We start from the raw sequence: 17776 nt of genomic DNA, 5'->3' as shown, positions 1-17776 counted from the left end.
TTCTGCTACTCACAGCTGCATACCAAAACATTGTTTTCTGTCAATCCATGCTGGTACGTTTTCTAACCTGGTTCAACAACCTTCTGTGTCAGACCTTGTGAAAATTCCAACGTACCACATCCATTGGTTCTGCATTTACTATTTTGAATACATTCTCACAGAACTCCAATAATCTATAGCTGCTCTGTTAAATCATGTTATTTAGGTGTTTTGATAGCACTTCCCTTATTAGGGGTGTAAGCAATTACAATCAGTTGAAGTGAAATGCTTTAAGACCTTTATGAACAGTAGAATAAAATGCAATACTTTCTTCATTTTATCTTTTGGACTTTGAATTAATTAGTTGTTTTATATTGGTGTAAAACTGATGTTATATTTTGCATGCATCTAATTTGCATAAACTAGACTGAAGTAGCTTTACATGCTTTAAAGAAAACTGCAGAGTAAGCAATCAATATAAAAAGTGAACATTGCTGAATTGTGATTTTCCTTTACATTAAGCATGCAAACCCTATTTTACTTTAAAGCTTTCAAAGACTCACCATGAAAGAGCATCCTTTCATTGTGATGATTATGGTTTTCTTCTGCTACCTCCTTCTGCCGGTGAATGAATCGCTCCCTAAGTTTCTTGTTCACAACTTTTTGAATCTGCAGAATATTTTAAAAATATCATGGTCCAAAATAGCAAAGCAACCTGTAATTAAACTAGATGACATAGCTCCATCCCTCACCCCAAATCAGTACACACTCCAGATGTAGCAGCAAAGGCCCAAACCACAAAAATTAAGAACCTTACCACAATAGAGGAAGCGTTCTTTTCAAATATGGCATCTTTGACTACTCGGCTTTGGACCATGGGTGTCACAAGCAAAGCCAGTATTCACTGTCTACATTTCGTGCAGTATGTTTTAGTTTTGAATCAAAGCAGCTTGGTATACCTTGGCACAGGCTAGGAAGCCAGTTAATTAACAACCATAGTCATGTGGGTTTGGAGTCACAATTAGGCTAGACCAGGCACTAAGAGTACTAATTCCCATAAACAAGATAGTAAACCAGTTTCACTTTTAATCATCAGCTTATTTCCAGTTTTTAGTTCCCTTAACTCAGCAAGAGAGGGGAGAACCAATTATAATGTTCCCGTACTTTGCCTTTTTGACACTAAAATAATTAAACTACTTTTGCATTGCTGTAGAATTGGCTGCAATGTTACTGGTTATCCACTGACAAGCAACAATTGCATGGTAAATTTGTTATTAACAGAAGGTGCCTGGTGTCCTCATGCACAAGTAACTTCGTGCCCTGATATCTATGCACAAATCTGGTCAAAGCAATCTTGAACTTCTTAAAGGAATATTTTGAAGATAGGTCAAAATAGAGTGAATGTTGTTTCACAGACAACATCTTTGTCTGTAAAACTTGAAGTTCAAATAAGATAAAAGCATATATTTAACCATTTTTAAAAAAAATTAACAAATAGAATGATCATACCAAAACCATGCCATGTATAGAGATGGTTTTGGATTACACTAAATTGTCTGAGTTTACTGCCATTGAGCAAGAAGTCTCCAAAATGGAATAAAAGAATAAATGGTCTCTCCACAAATTCTAATTCAATAAAAAGATGCAACAAAAATTAAAATGTGGCCAACAAAAAAAGTGAAAATGAAGCTTTTTCTGTGTGTAACATAAAGCATTTTATTTAAATCTGATTTGGGATAAAAAGGACATGAGGTGAAGAAGACATTTACCGAGAGAAGAATCACTTTGGAAATCTTAAGTCAACAGCCAATCAAGTTATTTACCTCATGAAATATGGCCAATGTAAAGACTGAATAGGGAGAGCAGGTATTAACTTCAAAAAGACAACATGCTAACAGTGACAACCATGGAATTACTTTGGTAGTCAGTTAAACTAGTTTAACATACTTAAGCATTCAAAACATCCAAAGACCATTAAAATAAATATGCTATTATCAACTCAAACTATAAAAATTAAAACACTTAAATATTCACCAGATTTTCTAGTGCAACTTATTTAGGAAATTACAGGAAGTTAACCCTGCTGCTAAATGACAGACAACAATAAATAGACCTTAATAACAAGTATACTGCATTGGAGATTTTTTGGAGGCAGGAGGGTGTGGTTACCATGATAAAACCTCAATGGCCACTCGCTGACACTGGAACTGGAACTGGTTCTGTGGCTCAGAAGGGAAAGGGGGAAAGGGAAGTGTGGTAGTAATCAGGGATTCAATGATTAGGGGAACAGACATGAGACTGTGGAAAAGAATAAGACTCCTATTTCTTTTGCTGCCTCCTAGGTGAGACGCGTCTCAGATCAAGTCTACAGCTTTAAGAGTGGTCCACATCAGAACCAAGGGTGACAAGATCCTACAAAGTGAATTCAGGGAGTTAGGTAGCAAATTAAAAGACAGGGTGTTGATCTCAGGATTGCTACCCACACCACATGCTACAGAATAAAGAAATGGAGAGATAGTGAGTCAGTACAGTTTAACACAAGGCTGAGGAATATTGCAGAGGGGAGAGCTTCAGATTTCTGGATCACCGGGTTCTCTTCCATGGCAGGTGCAGCCAGTACAAACAGGACCGTTTGCACCTGAACTGGATGGGCAACAAATTCCTTGTGGAAAGGTTTGCTGGTGGTATTGGGGGGAGGGGGTTAAACTAGAATTGCAGGGGTTGGGAACCAGAGTGGCAAAGAAGTAGAGGTGTTAAACCTAAAAGATAGAAATTGACTGACTGATGAGCATGGTGGGACTAATGCTTTGAGACTTGCATATTTCAATGCAAGGTCTATTGTAGATAAGGCAGATGAACTTAGATCATGGATCAGCAGATGGATTTCTGATGTTGTAGCTTTTAGTGAGATTACTTTTGTCAGGGACAGGCCTCGCAGCTCAATATTCTGGGATTCTGATGTTTTAGACATTATATTGGACAAGGTAATAAAAAAGGAGGGCGGCATTACTCATCAGAGAAAACATCAAGGTAGTGCTCAGAGGGCATACTGGAGGGCTTGTCTACTGATACAATATGGGTGGGAATAATGGATAAAAAGGGATGACCAAGTCAATGTGACCATATTGTAAGACCTCCCAATAGTAGGTGGGATTTAGAGGAACAAAGTAATAGAGAGATAACAAACAGTTGCAAGAATTCTAAAGTCGCTGTAGGTGATTTTAACTTTCCACATATTGACAAGTACACCCATACTGTAAAAGGACTGGATGGGACAGAGTTTGTCAAATGTGTTCATGAAAATTTTCTTCATCAACATGTAGAGCTCCCAACTAGACAAAATGCTACACTGAAACAACACACACAAAATGCTGGTGGAATGCAGCAGGCCAGGCAGCATTTATAAGAAGAAGCACTGTTGACGTTTCAGGCCGAGACCCTTCGTCAGGACTAACTGAAAGGAAGGGTAGTAAGAGATTTGAAAGTAGGAGGGGGAGGAGAAAATGCGAAATGATAGAAGACCGGAGGGGGTGGGGTGAAGCTGAGAGCTGGAAAGGTGATTGGCAAAAGGGATGCAGAGCTGGAGAAGGGAAAGGATCATGGGATGGGAGGCCAAGGGAGAAAGAAAGGGGGAGAGGAGCACCAGAGGGGGATGGAGAACAGGCAGGGTGATGGGCAGAAAGAGAGAAAAAATAAAGAGGGGGGAAAAGTAATGAAATATATCAGGGATGGGGTAAGAAGGGGAGGAGGGGTATTAATGGGAGTTAGGTAAGTCAATGTTCCTGCCATGAGGTTGGAGGCTACCCAGCTGGTATATAAGGTTTTGTTCCTCCAACCTGAGTGTGGATTCATCTTGACAGTAGAGGAGGCCATGGATAGACATATCAGAATGGGAATGGGATGTGGAATTAAAATGTGTGGCGACTGGGAGATCCTGCTTTCTCTGGCGGACAGAGCGTAGGTGTTCAGTGAAACACTCCCGGTCTGCGTCGGGTCTCACCAATATACTTACTGTATCTACTATAAGCCTACAAACTTTCACAGCTACCTGGACTATTCCTCTTCCCACCCTGTCTCTTGCAAAAATGCTATCCCCTTCTTGCAATTCCTCCGCCACATCTGCTCTCAGGATGAGGCTTTTCATTCCAGGATAAAGAAGATGTCTTCCTTTTTTAAACAAAGGGGCTTCCCTTCTTCCACCATCAACTCTGCTCTCAAACACACCTCTCCCATTTCCCACACATCTGCCCTCAGCCCATTTGCCCACCACCCCACTCGAGATAGGGTTCCCCTTGTCCTCACCTACCACCCCACCAGCCTCCGGGTCCAACGTATAATTCTCCGTAACTTCTGCCACCTCCAATGGGATCCCACTACCAAGCACATCTTTCCCTCCCACTCTCTTTCTGCTTTCCGCAGGGATCGCTCCCTATGCGACTCCCTTGTCCATTCATTCCCCCCATCCCTTCCCACTGATCTCCCTCCTGGCACTTATCCTTGTAAGTGGAACAAGTGTTACACCTGCCCTTACACTTCCTCCCTCACCACCATTCAGGGCCCCAGACAGTCCTTCCAACTGAGTCGGCTGGTGTGGTATACTGCGTCCGGTTCTCCCGGCGCAGCCTTTTATATATTGGTGAGACCCGACGCAGACTGGGAGACCATTTCGCTGAACACCTACGCTTGGTCCACCAGAGAAAGCAGGATCTCCCAGTGGCCACATATTTTAATTCCACGTCCCATTCCCGTTCTGATATGTCTATCCACAGCCTCCTCTACTGTCAAGATGAAGCCACACTCAGGTTGGAGGAACAACACCTTATATACCGGCTGGGTAGCCTCCAACCTGATGGCATGAACATTGACTTCTCTAACTTCCGTTAATGCCCCTCCTCCCCTTCTTACCCCATCCCTGATATATTTCGTTTTTCTCTCCCCTCCTTTTTTTTTTCTCTCTGCCTGCCCATCACCTTGCCTGTTCTCCATCTCCTCTGGAGCCCCCTTCCCCCTTTCTTTCTCCTTAGGCCTCCCATCCCATGATCTTTTCCCTTCTCCAGCTCTGTATCCCTTCTGCCAATCACCTTTCTGGCTCTCAGCTTCACCCCACTCCCTCCAGTCTTCTCCTATCATTTCGCATTTTCCCCTCCCCCTCCTACTTTCAAATCTCTTACTATCTTTCCTTTCAGTTAGTCCTGACGAAGGGTCTCGGCCCGAAACGTCGACAGTGCTTCTCCCTACAGATGCTGCCTGGCCTGCTGTGTTCCACCAGCATTTTGTGTGTGTTGCTTGAATTTCCAGCATCTGCAGATTTCCTTGAAAATGCGACTCTTGGGGAAAGAGACAGAGCAGGTGTAAAGTGTATAGGGGGATACTTTGGAGCTAGTAATCACAATTCCATTAGTACGATAATCAGGAAGAAGGATAAGCCTGCTCTTTGAATTGACATTTGAATTTGATCCAAAATTGGAGTAAGTTCAATTTTGATGACTGGGATTTGGTAGGCACGGACTGGGACAGGCTATTTTCAGGCAAAGAGCTTCTTGGTAGGTGGGAGGCTTTTAAAAGCGAAATATTAAGTACAGAATCTTTATGTTCCTATTAGAATAAAAGGCAAGACTAACAGGTTTAGGGAACCTTGATTATTGAGGGCTATTGAGGGGCTTGAGTATAAGAAATGCAAGAGAACTTGAAAGAAATCAGGAAGGCTAAAAGACGCCGCAAGAAAAAGTTTGTGAACCCTTTGTAATTACTTGGTTTTCTGCATAAATAACTCATAAAATGTGGTCTGATCTTCATCTAAGTCACAATAATAGACAAACACAATCTGCCTAAACTAACAACGCACAAATAATTGTATTTCTTCTCGTCAATACTGAGTACACCATTTAAACAATCACAGTCCAGATTTAAAAAATGAATGTGAACCTCTGGGGCAATGCTTTCTACAAAAGATATTTGAAGTCAAATGCTCCAATCAATGAGATGAGACTGGAGGTGTGAGTTGTAAAGGTGCACTGCCCTATATATATATTAAAAAAGATCAGGCTACTGACAGAGGCTGCTCATCTCAAGAAAGATCTGTTGATGTGTACCACGCCTCGATCAAAAAAAAATTCAGAGGACCTAAAAAGAGTTGTAGAGATGCATTTAGCCAGAAAAGGCTACAAAAGCATTTTGAAAGACCTGCGTGTTCATCAGTCCACAGTAAGAGAAACTGTCTACAAACAGAAGTTGTTCAGTACTGTTGCTACTCTCCCTAGGTATGGGCATCTGCAAAGACTACACCAAGAGCACAATGTACTATGCTGAAGGAACTGAAAAAGAACCCAAGGGTAACAGCAAAAGACCTACAGGAATCTCTAAAACTTGCTAAAGTCTCTGCTCATGTGTCCACTATGAGAAAAACACTGAACAAGAATGGTGTTCAGGGATGGAAACCATGAAGGAAAACGCTGCTCTCCAAATAAAAAAATGCTGCACGCCTCAAGTTTGCAGAAGACCAACTGGATGTTGAACAACACTTCTGGGAAAATGCTTTGTGAACAGATGAGACAGAAGTTGAACTTCTTGGCAGAAGTGCACACCACTATGCTTGAAGGAAAAACGGCACTGCATGCCAACACCAAAACGTCATCCCAACTGTGAATCATGATGGAAGGAGCATCATGGTTTGGGGCTGCTTTGCTGCCTCAGGACCTGGACAGATTGCAATCGTTGAGGGAACAATGAATTCAAAATTGTATCAAGATAGTTTGCAGGAGAAAGTCAGGGTAACAGCCCGTCACCTGAAGCTTAACAGAAGTTAAATGATGCAACAAGACAATAGTCTGAAACTAAAGCATAAATCAACAGCAATGATTTAAAAAGAAAAAATCATGTTTTTAAATGGGCTTAACTCAATTGAGATGCAGTGGCCTGACCTGAAGAGGGCAGCTTATGCAAGGTATCATAGAAATATTGATGAACTGAAACTGTTTTGTATGGAGGAATGGTCTAAAATTCATCCTCTCCATTCTGCAAGTCTGATCAGCAGCTACAGGAATCGTTTGCTTTGGTTATTGCTGTTAAAGGAGGTTCTACCAGTTATTAAATACAAGGATTCACATACTTTTTCTAGGCTGGACTGTGAAAGATTAAACAATGTGTTCAATAACGACATGAAAAGTCCAATTGTGTGTGTAATTAGTTTAGGCAGATTGTATTTGTCTATTATTGTGACTTCAGTTCAGTTTCAACCACAACTGCAATGCAGTTAAAAAAAAAGAGACAACGTTCTCCAGAATGATATCACAAAAGCACACGACAAAACAGACTACACCAAAAAATCCACATTACGTTTGGCAATCCCCAAATCCAGAGACCAGAGAGGATGCTGCTTATTAATATTGCGCTACCATCTTAGCGCATTCCCCAGAAAGGAGCTCCAAACCCACCAGACGAGACTACCCAGACACACCAAGTCAAGAGACCAGCCCTACCACCCAACAAACCAAAAACTAAAGCTACAAGACCTACACAAAACCACATAGTTACATATCGTTATAGTTAACATATAGTCACAACAGTGCAGACAATACCATAATTGATTAAAAAAAGACCATGTGCACTGTAAAGATAATCCCAAGATGTTAAAGACTATAAGTTCCAAAGAAACCACCACACAGTTTCAACAAGTCCTCAGGGTCCCGATAGACTCGTCATCTCATGCAGGCGGCAGAAGGGAGTACCCCTGCTATGGACTTCCATGGCGCCAGACCCAGCCTCACAGACGCAGCACACAGTGAAAGGGCCCCGACCGCAGCAGACTCCGAGTCCGTCAAACTTCCGAGCCTCCGACCATCCCCTCAGCCTCTCTGAGCACTATTCGCTGCTGAGCGCACGACGACACCCCCGTCAAAGGCAGCCGTCAATGCGACCCCGAGGACTGGGGGGCCTGTTCTTCTCAGCGGAGACCCAGACCTCACAACAGCAGCAGCAACGAAATAGGCCTTCCTGGAGATTTCTCGATGTTCCTTCGCGCTGCCACACCTGTTTTTCATCAGATTAGGATTGTGCACAGCACCCCGCTTGACAAATAACAGATATCAACTCTGGAGAGGCTGCTGCAAACTGCGTCGCGCTGCCATCTTGGTCACTTAGATGAAGATCAGACCACATTTTATTGAGTAATTAATGCAGAAAGCCAGGTAACTGCAAAGGATTCACAAACTTTTTCTTGCAATTGTACAAAGAAAAGGATGGCAAAGGACAAAATTGTTCCTCTTGAAGATAAGCGTGTTTGTTCATGGATGGATCCAAAAGAGCTGGGGGAGATCTTGAATGAACCTTTTGCATGTTTTTGCTCAGGAGTAGACAGAGAGCTTAGAACTGAGGCAAAAGTAGTGAGGTCATGAACTATTTTTGGATTACAGAAGAGGAGGTGTTAGCTGGCTTGAGGCAAGTTAGGGTGGATGTCCCCTTGGACCTTATTGGAGCCTAGTGCAGAAACTGTTGAAGTATTCCTTGTAGCACGGGAGAATGAGAGATCTTATAGAGGCATACAATAGGGTGAATGCACGCAGGTTTTTGCCCTCAGAATGGTTAAGACTAGAACTAGATGTCATAGGTTTAGGATTTAAGGTGAAATATTTGAGGCATCTGAGGGGAAACCATCACTCAAAGTGGTGTGAGCGTGGAACAAACCGATGGCAGAAGTAGTAGAAGCCGGTTCAACTGCAACATTTAAGAGTTTGTAAAAATACATGGATGGGAGGGATTTGTAGGGATGTGCTCTTGGTGAAGGTAGATGGACTAGGCAGAAAATCACAATGGCATGGACCAGATGGACCATACGCTCTGTTTTTATGCAGTAGTATTTTATGACAAGTAGTTCACAGCAGGTTCAGGATTTTAAGCTCACACAAGCTTTTTTTGTTGAGAGTCCCAGACTTTTCCATCTGAAGTCTCACTGGGATGTGAGCTAAAATAAAAAAAATTGAACAAAATAATGCATATAACTCTTAGGAGGCAGATCAATATCCCACTACAATGTAATGGATGTTGCTGGGAAGGTCAGTACTTATCATAGAGACAAAAAAACAAAAATATTGTAGATGTACTCAGCAAATTAGGCAGCCTCTACAATGAAGTTAATGCTGCAGATTGAACTTGCCACATCAAAAGCTATTATTTTATTTTAGCATTTATTATCCTTCCCCAACTGCTTTTGAACAATTTAGACAGCAAGGCGACTTCAAAGGATAGTTAATTAATCATGAATGAGAGATAAATTGCATTTATGCCAGATCAGATAAAGAAGGCAGATTTCTTTCCTTGAAGAGTATTTTGTGACAATGATCAGCATTACTAATATACTCTAAATTTAATTTAAATTTTCCTTCTACAGAGTTAATGGCCTAAGCATCTGGTCACTACTCTAGGAACTTTATGTAATACTGTCTCTGCAGTAAGCGCAAGGAGAGAAATCATTTACACACACCAATGTCATAAAATAACTCACTTTCATTTAAACTATTTTAGTCAAAGTTGGCATAAATCAAATCTGAAATAATCATTTAATAATACTGAATGTTAAAATATTCTAGCAGTTTCTTACCTTAATGATATGGTATCTATTAAAAATTCCACCTGCCGTCCCACCATCTCTGTGTTCTCGGATGGTACTCTGCATCTAAATGACAATATCTTTGTTAGTGTCTCTTCCTGTGTAACTGGACCAGACATTGAAATAAAGACACTCAGCACAATGACCTGAGAACATAGGGCAAGTATACCGATTCTTATAAGAACTATCAGCCTCTGAATATCACATGTTTCTCAGCCAATGAAGTACTAGGAACTGCAGTTATGCTATACCTCACTGAAATGTTAAATTAACTTCAATAAGTTGATGTATTAGCTATAGTGACAATAACTTACTTCCTCATTATTAAATACATTCCAAAGGTTGACTACAGAAACACAGAAAACATACAGCACAATACAGGCCCTTTGGCCCACAAAGCTGTGCCGAACATGTCCCTATCTTAGAACTACGTAGGCTTTACCCATAATCCTGTATTTTTCTAAGCTCCATGTAGCCATCCAGGAGTCTCTTAAAAGACCCTATTGTTTCCACCTCCACCACTGGCAGCCCATTCCATGCACTCATCACTCTCTGCATAAAAAAAAACTTAGCTCTGACATCTCCTCTGTACCTACTTCCAAGTACCTTAAAACTATGCCTTCTTGTGCTAGCTATTTCAGCCCTGGGGAAAAGCCTCTATCCACATGATCAATGCCTCTCATTATCTTGTACACCTCTATCAGGTCACCTCTCATCCTCCGTCACTCCAAGGAGAAAAGGCCGAGTTCACTCAACCTATTCTCAGGCATGCTCCCCAACCCAGACAACATCCTTGTAAATCTTCTCTGTACCCTTTCTATGGTTTCCACATCCTTCCTGTAGTGAGGCGACCAGAATTGAGCACAGTGGGGCCTGACCAGGGTCCTATATAGCTGCAACAATACCTCTTGGCTCTTAAACCCAATCCTATGATTGATGAAGGCCAATACACTGTACGCCTTCTTAACCACAGAGTCAACCTGTGCAGCAGTTTTGAGTGTCCTATGGACTCAGACCCCAAGATCCCTCTGATCCTCCACACTGCCAAGAATCTTACCATTAATACTATATTCTGCCCAATGCTATGTAGCCCAACATGTCACAACCTACAATTATACAAAATTATTAATTATGAAATGATTAATTGATGACATAAGGTATGATTTGTAGCAAACACATTTACATTTAAAATGAGAAGATATGGAGAATTCAGTAGTATCTACTAACAATACAGAGTCTAAAACAAGAGAGCTTTTTAAATGTGCATGTGTCTCCCAAAACTCCAATAAATTTATCTCTCTCTCTCTCCTTGGACAACATGGGTGGTGTGGAGAGGGGAGACTTGCAGCTTGGGCAACTGCTGGTCTTCCATAAAAAAAATCTTGCCCAGGTTTGCACCCTGGAAACTTTCCCTCTTTTCAATCCTATGCCTCTAACTGATGAAGCCTAAAATTGCATGTATATATAGATAGTTGCTGGGTTACATGAAGATTCTGATCCCAGCAACTGTCTATAGGTCAATTTCTCTACAAGATCAAAATATCCATTTTAATCTTCCTCTACATTCTCTTGCTATTATTCTTTCATTGACTAACTACCCTAACACTACCCATAATTAAACTAATAGAGTATACGTTATGGAGTACCCAATCATTAATGAACAATGTTTTAATATTGTTAGTAAATCAAGAAACGCTTTAAAAAATGCATGGGAGAATTTGGTTAAAGTCAGGTCATACATAATCCGGGGAAACGCTGTACTACTCTCTCAAGTTACATTGCCACCTCACTGATTTGTGCACTCTTACCTCATGCCCTTCTGTCCTTACACCCCATTTAAACATAAACCATTCTTTCTAAACTCTATTGTTCCCAGCAAAATGCATTACCACATACTTTGCAGCATTAAAATCCATTTGCCATGTGTTTGTCTGTAACTTACCACGATCCATCACTATCCTCTTCACAATATTGTCAAGCATGGTGTCAATTACAAGCCTAGAAATTATGCCATGCACCCCCCTCTTCGACTCCAAGTCATTAATACAGGACAGAGCAATGACCATGACCCTCTGGGAAAGCCACTATTCATCTTCCATCATTTTGAAAAGCAACCATTTGCCACAACCTTATTGTCTGTTACTCAGTCAATTTTATATGCACTTTGCCGACACATCTTTATTGATAAGCCTATAGATTTCCATTTTCTCAAGTTTTCTGGAAGTCAAATTAGACATCAATTGAAATACCCTCCATATCTATTATCTCATTAAGTATTATCAAATACAAGTAAAAGTTTGTGAACCATTGCAATTACATAGTTTTTTGCATGAATTACTCATAAAATGTAGTCTGATCTTCATCACAATATCAGACAAACACAATCTCCCTAAACTAGTAACACAAACAATTGTACTTATCATGTCTTTACTGAACACGCTGTTTAATCATTCCCTTTCCAGGAAAAAGTGTGTGAATCCTTGTATTTAGTAACTGGTAGAACCTCCTTTAACACCAATAACCTCCACCAAACGATTCCTGTAGCTGCTGATCAGACTTGTACAATGGAGAGGAGGAAATTTAGACCATTCCTCCATACAAAACTGTTTCAGTTCATCAATATTTCTGGGATACCTTGCACGAACAGCCCTCTTAAGATCATGCTACAGCATCTCGATTGAGTTAAGGCAATTTGAAAACATAATTTTTCTTCTTTTTAAATCATTGTTATTGATTTATGCTTGCATTTCAGATCATTGTCTTGTTGAATCATTCAACTTCTATTAAGCTTCAAGTGACGAACTGTTACCCTGACATTCTCCTGTAAAATATCTTAAGACAATTTTGAATTCATTATTCCCTTAATGATTATGATCTGTCCAGGTCCTGAGGCAGTGAAACAGCCCCAAACCATGATGCTTCCTCCACGAGGATTCACGGTTGGGATGAGGTTTTGCTATTGGCATGCAGTGCCATTTTTCCTTCAAGCACAGTGGTGTGCACTTCTGCCAAAAAGTTCAACTTTTGTCTCACCTGTCCACAGAACACTGTCCCAGAAGTGTTGTGCAACATCCAGCTGGCCTTTGATGGGCAGCATTCTTTTTTTGAGCAGTGGTATCCCTCCATGAACACAATTTTTGTTCAGTGTTTTTCTTATAGTGGACACATGAGCAGAGACTTTAGCAAGTTTTAGAGATTTCTGCAGGTCTTTTGCTGTTACCCATAGGTTCTTTTTCACCTCCTTCAGCATTAAGTGCTGTGCTCTTGGTGTAACCTTTTCAGGACAGCCATTCCTAGGGAGAGTAGCAACAGTACTGAATTTCTTCCATTTGTAGACAGTTTCTCTTACAGTGGACCGATGAACATCAGGTCTTTCAAAATACTTCTGTAGCCTTTTCCAGCTTCATGCATCTCTACAATTCTTCATTTAAGGTCCTCTGAAAGCTGTTTTTAATCAAGTTATTGCGCACATAAACAGATCTTCCTTGAGAAAAACAGGCTCTGTCAGTAACCCGACTTTGTGTCTTTGTTATAGGGCAAGGCACTTCTACAACCAACAGCTCCAATCTTATCTCCTGATTGGAACATTTTACTTCAGACAGCTTTTGTAAAAGGCCTTATCCTAGTGTAAATGGTGTACTCAGTATTGTCAAGAAGTACAGTTGTTTGTGTTATTAACTTAGGCAGATTGTGTCTGTCTATTATTGTGACTTACATGAAGATCACACGGCATTTTATGAGTAATTCATGTGGAAAATCAGGTAATTGCAAAGGGTTCACAAACATTTTCTTGCACTGTATATACTTTACAAGCTGGTTTCCCTTCTTAATTAATCTATTTTCCTCCAGATGTCTACTAATCCTGTCCCAGATCAATATTACTAAAAGCTATTTCATTACCAAGGCTAAACTGAGATTAGCTTGCAGCTATTCAGTTTATTTTATCATATTTTTGAATGAGGGTTTAATATTTGCTTCTCTCCAGCCCTCTGGTGTCACCTCATATCCAAAGAAAAGATTATATTGACTGTATTGGCAAATACCTTTTTCTGCTCATCTCAAAAGTCCCATGATGCCCCAGTCCTATTAACTGCCTACTTCAAGTTCAGACAACTCTTCCGACATCCCATTGCAATAATGTTTTTTTGTATAGTACATCAACTATTGCACTCTTCACCATACTTTGAAAGAATCCTCTTCTCTGATGAGGACAATTGCAAAGTATTCAAAGTGGCCTCAAAATTCATGTGCAATTTTCCATTCCTTGTTAAGTCTAGTCCTCCTGTTTATATTCCTACAAAATATAAGTGGTCATCCATTTGTGTTGAAGCCCTTTTTAAATATATGCCCTCTCTGACTTTCTTTACTTTTTTCTCTGATTCTCATTAGTATTTGTAACCTGACATTTGTCAAAAGGCAGCTCCCCACACCACTGTCACCCTCTGTTGTCATCCAGGAAGCTCTTTGCTTTTCCTTTGCCTGTCATGGACTTTGCCTCAACTGTACCAGAGCCACCCCTTTCTTCTATAACTGTTATGCCTATCAATTGTAATTCACACCCATTGAAATTAAACTTCTACAATTATTTTTACTTTGGATTGCTTATTCTGCTTTCTGATAGCTAAACCATCTCCCATACTGTATGTCCCACTCATTTTCTAGGACTAGATGTAGCACTGGTTCCTTGTTTATTAGATCAATAACACACAGTTCTGGAAAACTATCCTGATTACAGTTTAGAACCTTCACCCTCTCTATCTTAACACTATTGCTTGCACAGCTGAGGTTTAAGCAGTTGGATAATCAAGAGACAGACCTATTTAAAAATGAAACTCCAGAACGTGCATCAATGTTGTTGAAGCAAAGGATGATTTTTTTTCAAATGCAAAAGATAAAATACCTCTTCCTCCACAGACTGATATTCTTTGTCATCAGGTGCAAGATCAATAAGAATGGTTCCTTGGCTGGCACAATGGAAAGTCAAGTAAGGATTTGTACCTGGGAAGAGGGTATTCAACATTAAATTTTGCAAAAAAACAATGATCCTAAAGAGAGACAAAGGGAGCGTTGTGGAAAGGTGATTGTAGCAGGGGCACAGCGTTGCTGCAATGTACTTAAGGCAGAATATATTATATAGAATAAGCAAATTCATTCATTAATTCATACATGAATATTAAACTACAGTGATGTAATATATAAAGCATCTGAAGAAAAACAACTAAAAGGACATCAATAACCTACTTATCCACTCTAAGATAAAGCCACACACAAGCAATTAAAATTACAGGGGCTTTCTCTTGAAATCAAAGCTTGAAAAATGTTCATTGAAAACAAGGCTGAACAATTGTGCACATAGCACGTCATTATTTTGCAATGAGGATTAAACAATAATCCATAGGTATCTCAAATTAAGGCAAAAATATTGTTTATTTTCAAAAATTGATGACTAGAAAATCTTTGGGAGGGGGTCTTGAATGACAAGAATACTCTGGCACACAGAAATTAAAACACCTTTCTACAGATAGGTAGCATTGTGTGTGGCTAATCTTGTATCCTTATAGAACAAAGCAATTTGTTCTTTGTTCTATATTACAGGTCCTCCGGCCCACAATGTTGTGCCGACCATGTAACCTACTCTAAAAGCTGCCTAGAATTTCCCTAGCACAATGCCCTGTAGTTTTCTAAGCTCCATGAACCTATTTAAGAGGCTCTTAAATGACCCTATTGTATCTGTATTCCACCCACCCACCATGCTCTGTGTGAAAAGCTTAATTCTGACATCACCTCGGTACCTATTTCCAAGCACCTTAAACCTAGATCGCTTTGTATCAGCCATTTCAGCCCTGGGGGAAAAACCTCTGGCTATCGACACAATCAATGACTCTCATCACCTTATACACTTCTATCAGGTCATCTCTCATCCTCCATCGCTCCAAGAGAAAAGGCCAAGTTCACTCAACCTCTTCTCATAACATACACCCTTGTAAATCTTCTCTGCAATCTCTCTCTATAGTATCCACATTCCTCCTGTAGTCAGGTGACCAGAACTGAACACAGTACTCAAGGGGGATCTGAACAAGGTCTTATATAGTTGTAACATTACCTCATGGCTCGTGAATTAAATCCCACAGTTAATGTATGCCAAGACACTATATGCTTTAACAACACTGTCAACCTGTGCAGCAGCTTTGAGTGTCCTAAGGACACAGACCCCAAGATCTCTCAGATCCACCAACCGCCAAGAGTCTTACCATTAATATTCTATTCTATCTTCAAATTTGATATACCAAAATAAACCACTTCACACTTATCTAGGTTGAAGTCCCTCTGCCACTTATCAGCCCAATTCCACAAGCTATTGATGTCCCACTGTAACCTCTGACAACCCTCCAGACTATCCACAGCACCCCAACCTTTGTGTTATCAGCAAACTTACTAACCCACCCTCCTACTTTTTCATCCATGACATATATAAAAACCATAAAGAGGGGTCCCAGAACAGATCCCTGTGGAATATCACTGGTCACCAACCTGCATGAAGAATACAAACCATCTACAGCCACCCTTTGCCATCTGTGGGCAAGCCAGTTCTGGATCCACAAAGCAAAGGTTTCCTTGGATCCTATGCCTCTTTACTTTCTGAAGGATCCTTGTATGGGGAACCTTATCAAATGTCTCACTATCTATGCAGAATTCCATGTAAATGTTCCTTGAACATTTGCCACATTCCTGCTTTGCATTTCCCTGAGAAAATCTGCTCCCAATTTTTTGCTCCCAAGGTCCTGCTTATTAGCATATTTCCACCTACCCCAATTAAATGTTTTCCCAAATTGTCTAACTGACCAGGTTAATTTCCCAATACTAGATCAAGTAAACCCCCTCCTTTAGTTGGCATTAAACAAACTGCTCACGAGTCAATTAATATAAACAAATATGAAATTAGACCTATATTTTTATACCTAAAATACTTGTTCAAAACAAGGTTCAGCTCACTGCTACCCAATAAGCTATTCTACATTAAGATGAGATTTCTAGCTTAATCAATTTTCTTCACTTTAAAACTTATGCCATCTTAAAATCCAACAGCATCCTTGCTTTCAGTGAAAAATAAGCTAACAATGTACAACAGCTTACCTTGTTGTCCCCCAAGCAGTCGTTCAACACCTTTGATTAATTTGTGACGGTGCCCGTAGGCATTAATTCCAATTTCTTTAAGCTCTTCATGTCCCATGTCAGCCAACACATCCAAAGTAATCTAGAAATTAAAATTCGTCAAGTTCCAGAATTTAGAAAATATTCAAATTCTAAATACTCTTTTCAAGCAATAAAAGATTTATTTTTTTCACCCACCTGTTCCCTTTCAAAAATATCTCGCAGGTGTTCCAAGCCTAGACTTTTAAGGAATTGGTTTATGTTCATATCAAGAACAGTAACTGGTGGAAAAAGACAATTTTTTAAGTTTCACCTTTATATTACATTAAAATTAAAATAGATCTGCATTACCATAATGGCACATGAGATAAATGCTGCTGCCACAAAACTCCAGTGACTTGGGTGCAACACCTTCTCCCTCTGACCATGTGGATTTCTTCCAGTTGCTCTGGTTTCCTCTCACATTACAAAATTATGATTACTTTGTCCCTCCTTAGCTTAATCTACTTATCACTTGCCAGTTCTTAGCCCCCCCCCCTCCCCCTCACTGGCTACCTGTCCTCTACTTTCAGTCCAGATGAAAGGTTGTGACCCAAACACCAAATGTCCATGTTCCTCCACGCAATGCATCTAGTATCAACTTAAAACCTGAAAGATTGTAATGCACTCCTATCATTCAAACAGAAGTTGAGATGTCTAAGTAAACATTTTAAAACTATTCCTGAAGACCAATACATTAGGAATTCTGCCCACAACCAGCATAATTAGAAGAGTTGGTTCAGTCAGCCTACCTTCTCCTTCTTTCCTGTCAGTGCCAGTAGCTCCATCAGCCGCACCCGACCCACTGCCAGACAATTCTGCAAGTGGGCCACTCAGGTTATCTATACTGCTAGCAGCAGACAAGCAAGAAGGGGTTGAGGCTGGAGAGATCACTGCTGCACTAACAACAGTTGCCTGAGGCTTAAAACAACTCGGGAGGGCTTCTGGTGGCATTGCATCGATAAGCAAGGCCCTGATGTCATCAGCCTGAAATGAAAAAAA

The 17776-nt window shown here is 40.4% G+C and overlaps 1 protein-coding gene across 2 annotated transcripts in view; it reads right to left on the bottom strand.

Moving 5' to 3' along the window:
- LOC132394225 (poly [ADP-ribose] polymerase tankyrase-1) overlaps positions 1–17776 on the bottom strand; it is a 124074-nt gene that overhangs the window by 10883 nt on the left and 95415 nt on the right. For both annotated transcript variants that reach the window (XM_059970098.1, XM_059970099.1), the window contains 6 exons: positions 17527–17761; positions 16934–17016; positions 16718–16838; positions 14484–14581; positions 9575–9649; positions 543–648 (listed from right to left, as the gene is read on the bottom strand). In XM_059970098.1, coding sequence (XP_059826081.1) covers positions 543–648; positions 9575–9649; positions 14484–14581; positions 16718–16838; positions 16934–17016; positions 17527–17761 — 718 coding nt within the window. The remainder of the gene's footprint in view (positions 1–542; positions 649–9574; positions 9650–14483; positions 14582–16717; positions 16839–16933; positions 17017–17526; positions 17762–17776) is intronic.

This window comes from Hypanus sabinus, chromosome 5 (assembly GCF_030144855.1).
Source record: "Hypanus sabinus isolate sHypSab1 chromosome 5, sHypSab1.hap1, whole genome shotgun sequence".
Lineage (NCBI taxonomy): Eukaryota > Metazoa > Chordata > Chondrichthyes > Myliobatiformes > Dasyatidae > Hypanus > Hypanus sabinus.
The sequence above is the reverse complement of the archived record's forward strand: the minus strand, read 5'-3'. Positions and strand labels throughout refer to the sequence as shown.